This window comes from Lytechinus variegatus, chromosome 4, assembly GCF_018143015.1.
Source record: "Lytechinus variegatus isolate NC3 chromosome 4, Lvar_3.0, whole genome shotgun sequence".
NCBI classification, from domain to species: domain Eukaryota; kingdom Metazoa; phylum Echinodermata; class Echinoidea; order Temnopleuroida; family Toxopneustidae; genus Lytechinus; species Lytechinus variegatus.
In genome coordinates, this window is record NC_054743.1 from 34,488,724 (window position 1) to 34,499,970 (window position 11,247).

Here is an 11,247-nt window from a genome sequence, read left to right on the forward strand (position 1 = left end):
AAAAGAGCAGTACTATAAGGGATACCTGAAGAGGTAAAATAATCATTTAGGTTTATTCATTTTTGAAATAACATAAATAGATTCCGAAGGCTAACAATATAAATACCGCAAAATCACATGCCCTCCCCTTTTAAACAATTCCTACACTCTTAAAAAGGTTGGGCAAAGAAGGCCCGATTTTACCATCACTGGGCAACATACTATCTGTCCAAATTGGGTAATATAAACTAATAATAGGGTGATAAATTTGCTAAATTGGATAATAATGGCCCAGAATATATATATGTATTTACCAATCACCCAACAAAATGGACAATGCGTTACCCAACATTTTAAGTGTGTACAGAGATAGTTCGAACTAAATGATCTATAGAATATCGATACTTATAGAATTATTTCAGCAAACATTCCCATTGAAATAAATATATATTCTTGATAATTCATGCTATAGCAACAACATAGTACTAGAAAGAACACATTACTGGCATGAGCAAAGTTAGATCACATATTGTAACATCATGAGATATTGAGTGAAACGATTATCATTCGGTCTAGCTCAAGGCCCAGGACAGCGGGAGTGCTGGAAAGCAGGAAGGTATGCTAAAAATCAGAAATAAACCACCTTCACTTTGTGATGGAAAGCTTTTTTTACCCTTCATTTCTTACTTTTCAATTTTCCTGACCAAAATCACCTTCAGTCTGGAGTGAAAATCTTTATTGTTGTTTTTCTTCTTTTGTTTGCCATTTTTTCCCCCAAACCAGCAGCCTCTAATTAAAAAAAGCATTCCCAGTGCCCTGGGATCCGTTTCATAAAACTTGTTATAATAACAAATAAGCAATAACGGTTAAAAGCTACTGAAATCCTTCACTCTGATTGGTTGATAGTAAATTCGTTATAGAAATCTTGCATTCTTTGTTACAACAAGACTTTATGAAACGAGACTCTAGTCTAGCTCCAATTAGCATCGCTGAAATAAAAAGAAAAAATATGTCATTTTCCAGCAATAAGACCATCCTTAGACATATACACCTTAGTCTTTTAATAAATACATAGTACACTGTAAACAATGAAGTGCTAATTCAGCACTTACAGTGCTTGTATAGTTACTGCACTACGAGTGCTAAATTAGCACTTCATTTTACAGTGTAGATTGCACTTGTTGTTCAGTCTTAGGTTGAAAAGTAACAATATTAAACTTCCCCCATTCCAACAGATGACGTCGAAACTTGCTCTATCACGCGATCTTTCACCTTCCTCACGGCTTTCATCAAAATCCTCCGAAATTCCTGGTTCAGGAAAGAGTAAATGAATATATTGAACCATGTATTACACAACGTCAACCGCGCGGTCACGGTCAAGGTAAACTTCGACACCGGTTTACCGCCAACAGCGGGGATTACCTCGCAGATGGAATATGGCACCCAGGAGATCATGAATAGACCGGCTGTGAGGCATGATACCGCGGTTGACCGAACTAACGCTGTTCCTTCTCTGACGCGATGCGGTTGACCCATCGCCTGGTTTTGGATGCCGATCCTTCGGACGTGCTTTCGTACCGTGCAGGTCATGCTTACGTAGACGAAAACGATAACGACCGTTGAGCAAAAGATAAAGAGCATCGCGGCGATCGTGTAAGGCGCGAAGTAAGGTTCTGCATAGTCCACCATGCATATTCCATATTCCCTGAATCGGATGATATCCCAAGAATTCCCAGCTGTCTGGTATAGAGCGATCTGACAGAGGCAGAAGAAAACGCTAAGCCCCTGCGACGGTTATGACTGTCAGTGACTGCGTTGCCCGCAGTGGGTATGAAAGTGGCTTATAGATGATGAAAAATCGGTCTGCCGTTATCAAAACAACGAAGACTTCGATCATACCGAACGAGTAAACTAAAAGAAATCCGACCAGCTTACACGACCAATCGCTGTAGACCCATTGTCCGACGAAGGCCGGGTGGATGCTCGGTGTGTAGAGAATGGCGACCACCAACTCAAAGGCGGACCTACTGAGAAAGAGAACTCTGCTCGATGCCGAGATCTCATGGAGTTGGGGGATGACAGCGATGTTGATGCAATTTCCAATGAAGCTTAGAACCACAGAAACTACCATTATCCATTTGAGATCGACTTCGATGAATGCGGTACCGTTAACTGCATTGGCTCCTGTCGTTGCTAGGTCGGGGATGGCCGTCATGCCGAAGACTAGGGCTAAGACCCCTGACTCCGGACGTAAAGCATGAAATTTATTCGTTAAGTGGATATAGTACGGCTTTTTTATCACCAGTGGACCGGCTCTTCCAAATTTGCTGTCTGTGCTTAAAAGTATCGTCTTGTATCATTTCTTCGTGTGCGAATGGCGAGTTATAACCAGTGTAATTTGGTGTGGGTTGATATAAAACAACGGTGCTGGAATGCGAATACTGTAGCATACAGTTTTAGCCTGAAACAAAGAAATCCTGGATTATCCATAGCTCCGCTAATTTACCTCCTCTCGGAGTGATATGCATTAACCATTCTGTTGTCTGTCCTTTAAAAAAAATAGTTTCTTCATTAATAGTTGACACGAATCCAATTTAATGTTGGTTATGAGACGACACTACTTGAACGCGAATACCGCGGCATACTTCTGGGCTAAAACAAAGAAGTCATGCATTATCTTAACACCATCGACCACTGCTAATTTTATGACTGTTTGGTTTTCGGACATGCCAGTCAATAGCGTAGACAGTGATTCAACCGTCATCTCCATCAGCAAGAATGCAGAATATCCATTTGAGAGAGATAACTAATACAAATAAACTCCTCCTCATCGCATCGGGACGGACACCTCACTGATTAAGCAATCAATTAATCGATAAGTCCCCACACATTCGGGTAGTCGCTAATAAAAAAATAAAATAAATCACCATTTTAAGAATGAATAGTTGCCTTTTCAAACTTTTGGATCCCAATACTTAATCAGTTGCTGTCGGTTAAGGATATAGCTGTATACTCTTATATAAATATTTTGTATGTTGCCAAAAATGAATGGAAAATTACTGTATAACAGACAAATGTGATACGACTCACTTGAACAAACTGTGTAGCTCGAGTGCCTAATGAGGAATAAGATGCGTTTGACAATCAGCAACCGATACCAGTCTTAAGGGGCTTTCACAATCGCACGTGCTATCGTTTGCGATCATTTGGTCACAATATATGTTGCACACTATTGCAACGGTTGTAAGCAGTAGCACCGCCAATTATGAAAAGGGGTATAAATTACTTGTATTGCGTACGCCTGCAGTGAAATGTATAGTATACATACTCGGTCGCAGGCCTTTTAACAGACTGGTTTTACATACGACGATGTGAATATTAGGGTATCAGTGGGTTTGTAGGATTGAATAGTGGGCGGATGAGAAATATGAGATAAAACATAATTGGGAGAATGAATTTTTTCATGATTGTGATATATCATAGTCAGGGGCGGCGGAACGTATTTGCGTTTGGGGGGCAAAGGCAAAAAAGGGCACTTATATTTAAAAAATTGCATTTTGGTGCAATATTGCCCGTGCACTCGTTCGCAATCATTTTGTGACAATATCACCGTGATATTATCATCTGATAATAGTGTCGATTGTGACGTGACAGAGAGCGCCAAAACTGCCTCCATATTTTGCTAGAAAAGTGTTACATTATTTGTTTTCTGTACCTTGTATTGATAAGTCTATGCTTTTGATGATGTCTTTACAACCAACTTGTCCTATCATTTTTCTCAGTTCTTTTTTTTTTTTCATAGATACAAGGAATACTAAGCATAAAACGCACGAAAAGTGTGTAATGCTCAATTGATTTGATGAATCTTTACAATATGGAGCTACATTCTGTCATCGCGTGGTCATCATCATTGTCATCATTATTACCATAATTATTTACGTCATCCTGGAAACAATGAACCGGTTAAAATTACTCACACTCAGCACGCTAGCGCTTTTGCCATCAATACACACTTCAAGTAATGATACACAGCAAAAACTGTGGTACCGGTGTACATAGAGGACCACACCAGCTATTTTACACCGGTGTTAAATTGGTGGTGTTAGTTTTACACCTATAGGTGTTATTTCAACACCTTTGGTTGTTACATTTACACTCTTTGATGTTATGTTCAATCTCTTGGGTGTAATTTTAACACCTCAGGGTGTGGTCCTCTATCAAAACCAATTGGTGTCAGTTTTAACACCACAGTTTTTACAGTGTAGTATATTCAGTTTTCCTCTGCCTTTGCTGGATAAAACCTTCTCGCCATAATTTTGTAAATTGTAAATAGAACCTGTATCTGGTGGGTGTTCCCTAAAGCTGTTCGGAAGAAGAGCGACTGGTGATCCTTTCTTGTGGTAAATGTTATATTCATTGGCGATGCTTTAGCGCGTAAGAAATGTTCACCAGTCGTACTTAAAGTCGCTCACTAACTTACGAACAGCTTTATGAAACGGCCCCTGGTCTGTAATTCCGCTCAGTCTGATCTCAATCTTTTTTTTTTCTTCCTCCTTTTTAGTTTCTCATAATAAGTCCCCAATCATTCACCTTTACATTTTCAAGAGGGATTCAGACTTTATAAGCATGACTTTTAGGTGAGCCCCCTCATTTCCATTTCTGCTAACTCCATTTTTCACTGTTTTCCTTTTAAATGTCAATCACCTAATTCCTATCTGATTTATATTAATTTGTTCTACTTTTGAATGAAATACAAAATTCACAATTGAATTGAGCTGAATTTAAAAAAAAGAAAACTAGGTAGAATACAGTTTCAGAAACCATTTCAAGAATACAGACATTAGATTGAGAGTAGATTAAATCGACCCATTTCTACATCCATTTTCATTACCATACAATGTTGAAGCAAGCTGATTACATACAAAAAATATCTTTATTTCATGTATTCAATAAGGAGATAAAGAATCGTACAAATAGCGATGGCAAATGAGTTCGCTGTAATCTAATTTCAATCTGCAGTGAGTATCTCATTTTGAAGGCCTACTGTGACTATATCTTTGCTTTCCATCTCTCGGCAGAAAGATTATTTGCATGGCAGTTGCCACAAAGAATGAATAAAACATAATAAGGAAATTATCTACCGGTTATGATGATAGTAATGAAAACTAACATATTTTGATTTTTTTTTAATCAAACAAATCAATAAGCTATTTACATGAGCAGTACTTACGTGTGTACACAGATACGAAATATACGAAATAATTTATCAAATCTCCATAAAATTCCAGCGTAATGGTAATTCTTATTCGCCAAAAGGTATGCCATTTCCTTTGAAAAAATATTATATCGACAAAATAGGTAACCAGGTACATAAAAATGGGTTCATCGATAAGTCGGTAAATAAATGAATAAATGCAATTAATCGATTAGATAAAGGGAACAAATAAACAAATAAATTACAAATGAATATGGATGGCTCTCATGATAAATTTATTCCAAAAAAAGGGAAATCCAATGATTATGACAGATGCGGATCCAGGGGGCATTTCCGGTCCGTGCACCCCTTTTGAGAGTCATGATTAATATTTTTAATGTATATATGTTGCTTTTTATTGAAAATATTTTTTCTTTCCCTTGTCAAATTTTACGCGGGATACTCGAACTTCATTTTTGTTTGAAAACTTTTTTCTACTTGTCAAATTTCCTTGGGTAAGTCCCCCCCCCCCCGTTTGGAAAATCCTGGATTCTGGATCCACCCCTGAATTATTAATACATTTATATTTGATCGAATTGGTTGATATGATAGAACGATAGATAGATAGAATTGGATCTACTGACATTTGATGTGTGTTGTATTTGTTCATATACATAGAAAAAGACACCCATGAAGAAAAACAAAATCAACTTCGTACTGAAACGAGATATTTGTCGCTAGAAACCAGGTCCATAGCCGGGGAAGGGGAGAGGTACGTACGTTGAGTGCTGCGTATCCCCCCCCCCCACCTCCGGCCCTCGGATATTCAAAGGTCCACTTTTGCACAAGAATGTATTTCAAAGGCCCCATCACTTATTCGAAATCAAAAGGAATGGAAAAAATATCGGGAACAATCGCGTGTAATTTCGAATTCACCAAACTGAAGTTTAAATAGGGGAAGGCGGGGTAAGTTGAGCATAGGGGCAAGTTGAGCCACCAGCCCCAGGCCAATAATGAATGAGTCAGACATTGTGGTGGTGTCATGTATTGATGACCCATAGCATAACCCCTAACCCCACCATATTGTTTTCAACTTTGAAACAAAAAGTAGTTTTTTAGAGGGAAAAATATGAATTTCAGCCAAAAAAGTAAAAAAGAGTGTGAAATAGATAAGTGCTTTATAAACACACACGTCTTTAAATATAATAAAGACATGATAACAACATTATAAGTCCAGGTATGGATCTTCATTCTTGTCATAGTCTTTTATATGATGGAAGCATAATAAATGTGTGGATACAAAATTATCGCACTAAGTTCGGACTGGGGTAAGTTGAGCCAAACAGCATGGGGCAAGTTGAGCCATTTTAATTCCTATGGTAATGTATCTTAAAAAACAAACAAACCATAAAAATCGATTGAAATGCTGGCTGAAAGGAGCAAATTTACATGAATGCTCTTTTCCTTTTAAAGGATGTTAGTATTTATAGAGAATTAGCAAGTGAAAAGACTTTAAACAAAATATTGACATGCTGGTTCTTCCCTCATACATTTTGTACATAGTTTTTGTGGCTCAACTTACCCCAGAAGGTGGCTCAAACTTACCCCATATATGGGGCAAGTTGAGCCATTTGACATTGTTTTTTTCAAAGGTCACGATGACTTTCAGTGTGGGGATAGAAAGTTATATGTAGGTGGAAAATATTTCAGAAGAATTAAATTTCAAGGCAAGGTACTTATTTCGACAAGATTATTAATCATATCAATTCTAACATGCCAAAAGCAAAAACTGTCACAACTTACCCCGCCTTCCCCTACAGATAATTGACCGGGAAACACACTGGTCACACAAGAGGCGAAGTAGGCCACACTTGGGGGTCAGTTTTCAAATTTGTGGTTCGTTCTTTGACATTCGAGGGGTAATCTAAGAATTCTTACTGTGTGTGCATTCAAAATAATGGGGCCCCTTCTTGTGGCCGCCCCGCGAATACCATATCATTTTGTTTGTGGGAAGACTGTCCGACGATATTCGTACATACATTCGTATACTGCATTCTGAATGCATTTCTTCCAAGTGACCAGCCATGCCAGCAGCATTCAAAACATAATGGAACATGTCGGGAGAGCTGGGTTGCGAGAGGAAAAGAAAACTTGACCAGCTAATGGTCGAAAGCAGTCATTTTATTCAGGCCGATTCCGCTTGTGTGACAGGGAATTTGATAAGAAGCCTTAAAAAGATGTTGTTTGAAGGTTTGCATGGTGGCATGTACAATCGCCGATGTGGTTTACGGTACACCATGTGGAGTATTATAGAAATAGTGGATAGAAGAAGAAGAAACGAAAAAGAAAGAAATGGATAGGCGAGAAAGTGGAAATTTGAGAGTAGAGTAATCTTTCTTGAACGGACAGTCAACCTGCCCGAAACATCGAGTCTCTCTACTGCTTCTGCTCATCATCTCTACTCGCCGACTCGAGCCAGCACCTCCTCATCCATCCTACTACTGAAGCTTTTTCAACTCATCAATCTCTTCTCGTTTTACAGTCCTTTTCAGGACTACTCTCCTCTCAAATTTCCACTTTCTCGCCTATCAATTTCTTTCCCTTTCTTCTTCTTCTTTCCACTGTTTCAATAAGACTCCACATTGTGTACCGTAAACCACATCAGCGGAAGCCTTAAAAAAAATCGAATAATTTTGAACTCACATACGCATGTGTAACTTTAAGAAAGATAATATATAAAGAGCCTTTGTGCTGATAAATATTGGGTAATTCTTTTTACCAGCACGAGGGTAATTATGTGTTCAACCAATTTGGAGCAGTATTTTACCCAATGCGGGAAGCATATTGCCCAGAAAGCTTAAGAATAAACAGCAATTACTTTAGAATGGGCAAAGTTTTCATCACACTGGATAAATAAAAATGCCCAAAAGAAATTCCTAATGTTGGTTGGACACATAATTACCCCCAAGGAGCACTTTTACCCAATATTTTTTAGAGTGTACCCCACCCCCATGCCCTCACCGCATCTACACTCAAGTCTCGCGCAAGCTTAATTAATAATTCGCCATAATTAATTACGCGTATTTATATTATACATGTTGCTGGGCGACGGGCTGAAGTCTTTTGGGGCATCATGTTAATGGTTACGAAAAACTGCTAAGAATGTCCACTTGTTTAGATCGGAAATGTAAAAAAAATAACCTTGTCTTTTGCGCGTTCGCAATGATTGTTTATTGAGATACATTGTTAATAGTAAGCATTAATACCGTGAATCGATGCAATTGACTTTATACGGTTAAATTTTATATAATTATGCGTTTTCATTGATGTCATTCGTAAAACACTCCCCGAAGTCCATACTATATACAAGGTCAGTAAACTATCAGCCACAAAGAGTAAATTTTCTTGACCTATACGCACCCCTTGCAAAATCCTGTTTACGGGCCTGAAATATCATTTTATTTCCGTGCTGAGCATTTCAATTCTAACGCTTGTATTATGTACATGTATATCGAAATAATATCTGGATAGTGTTCCGGATTTTTATTCAAATATTTTTTTTTTTGAGACATAAATAATTAATAAATAATTTTCAGGTACATTATTTTTGCACGGATTCATGCTTGCAACATAATCACGTATAAAACCTAGCTCTCCTTGTTGTACTTAGATTGCCCTTTCTTTTATTGTCAATACCACTATTATCATGATTATTTTTGTTATTAGTATCATGATTACTATTATTATTGTGATTATCAATATCATTAACATCATTATTATCTATATTACTACGGTCATTGTTATTGTTGTTGGTATTCGAAGAACTCCTCACCACTTCTCAACCAGGCATAAACTTTGATCCGTTTCCTTTGCTCGCTTACTTCATACTCGTTATACATCACGTGTGAACATTTTCTTATTTTAGTCCACATGCAGATATGTTCTCCTCATCGTCTATCCTCGTTATTCTTGGTAAATTACTAATTTCATGCATTATTTCATTTATTTCACATTTTTCTTCATCTCTTTTGGCCACTATAATTATTTTAATTACGTAATTTAATATTTATGAATAATTTGATTTGAGGCGTCCACGATTTACAAGCACAGCTTCACAGCGGACCTCTCCGTTTCCAGCATGTTATTTTCAGCTACATATATTTCATGATCCATATTGAGGTTTCTAATGTATAATTGCGTTACATGTTTCTTTATTACATTTCAATTGTTATAATTGTATTTATGATGGATTTTGTCAACTGTTTTGTTGAAAATGAGAAAAAAATAAAACTGAAACTGAAACCTACATAGGTAGCGGATGGGACCTTGCATTACATAATTATTCAAATGTTAAATAAATGTTAGACAATGCCTTCAATGACGGGAGCCTTCAAAAATAGATTTTGGTTGAATTTATTTAGGCATGTACACAAACGAAATGTCACCACATGTCCTTGCCATCCGACAAGCACGTTATTAATTGAGTACACATTAACATGAAGACCTTTTAACACTGTTGACATGAGGGAATGCAAATTTGAATAGAGGTTTTGACCAATATGAGTTTGTGTGTGCTTGGGAGCTGGATAGAACCGGAGTGTTGGCTCAGTTGGTAGAACGTCCGTCTCACAACCGGGAGGTCGGGGGTTCAAACCCCGGCCGCGTCAGACCAAAAGACGTTAAAAGATGGGAGTTGCTGCTACCCTGTTTGGCGTTCAACAATTCAAGGGACATAGCCTCGTCGATCTGGCGCTGCACAGCGGCTGCCGGGCCCACGATCAATTGGGCAAAACAAATTTTCGGAGTATTTCATTTCTAGTGTCTATTTCGAACAATGAAATAAAAAATATGGACTTTGAGATACCTCCCCCCCTCAAAAAAATATATAATAATAATGATAATTTTTAAAATAGATAAATGAATAAATAGAAATTAATGAATAAATAAATAAAATGAAATACTAAATAAAAAAAATCAAAAATTTAAAATAATATGTAATTTTTTTTTTAATTAAATGAAAAATACCCCCAAAATGTTAAAGTTTCCTTCTCAAATTTCGTTCAAATGTCTGCCCTTTGTGACTTTCTCACAATTTTTTTTTCTTCAAAAAACGATCCCACGGTGCTCAAACCTCAGCTGCCTTAATGTTTGTCTTTGCCCCATGGAATATCATCGGGGACAATCTCTGCATCCCAGGGCCGGCACTCCAAACATGGAGGACCTTCATGACTTGAAAAAAAAACTTGAACCTTGGACATGACTCAGCAAAGCAGATTACATTAATGCAACGTGTCACAATCGATTTCTTTTCAACAGGGTGGATTTATCAATGAAATAACGATAATGGCGGGAAAATATGCCAGTGAGAGGCGGAAGCAGTTTTCTTCCCGAATCACCGATACTGTGAGCGGAAGATTTTACTGGCATTTCGACATGTTCGATTGCGTTCAGAGTCAAGAGCAGGACCGTCGCTAAAGGGAGGTTGTGTGGATGCGACACCCCCCCCCCCTCCCACACAAACACACAACTTTTTGTTTTTTGTTTAAAAAAAAAAGTTTTCAACTTTTTTTTTTTAATTTGAAAGCAAGATAAAAGAGCATTGTGGATTAAGTGCCATAGCTGCCGCGGCCGGGGATCGAACTCCGGGCTTTTTCATGTATAGCCAGGCGCCTTAGACCACTCGGCCATGGTACCTACAACACAACACAACAACACTCACACACACACCCACACACACTTTCAAGTCTCATGGCATTATTGATAGAGAAATCATCAGTAGTCAAATTTAAACATAGAGGTTTAGGTGCTAATAATAAAAACTGACTGCACCTATATTCATTTTAATTCCTTAAGCATTGTGCCATTATGCAGTTATTGATTATTGTATATTCTTGTACTTGCTTTGTAAAATATTCTACAATTCAGCCTGTGGCTGCGAATTAATTTTCAATAAACCATTAGCATTAGCATGGCCATTACCATTACCAATACTTTCAAGACTCATGGCGTTAAAAACATTGAAAATTTATGAAGAAGTCAAAGTCACATGCATTAACCAAAATGATTTAATTGCT

The 11,247-nt window shown here is 37.6% G+C and overlaps 1 protein-coding gene across 1 annotated transcript; it reads right to left on the reverse strand.

Moving 5' to 3' along the window:
* Positions 1-1,756: 1,756 nt before the first annotated feature.
* On the reverse strand, positions 1,757-2,194 carry LOC121412958 (octopamine receptor beta-2R-like). The gene has a single exon (XM_041605720.1). It carries the CDS (start codon positions 2,192-2,194, stop codon positions 1,757-1,759), a length of 438 nt encoding a protein of 145 aa, XP_041461654.1.
* Between the last annotated feature and the right edge of the window lie 9,053 nt (positions 2,195-11,247).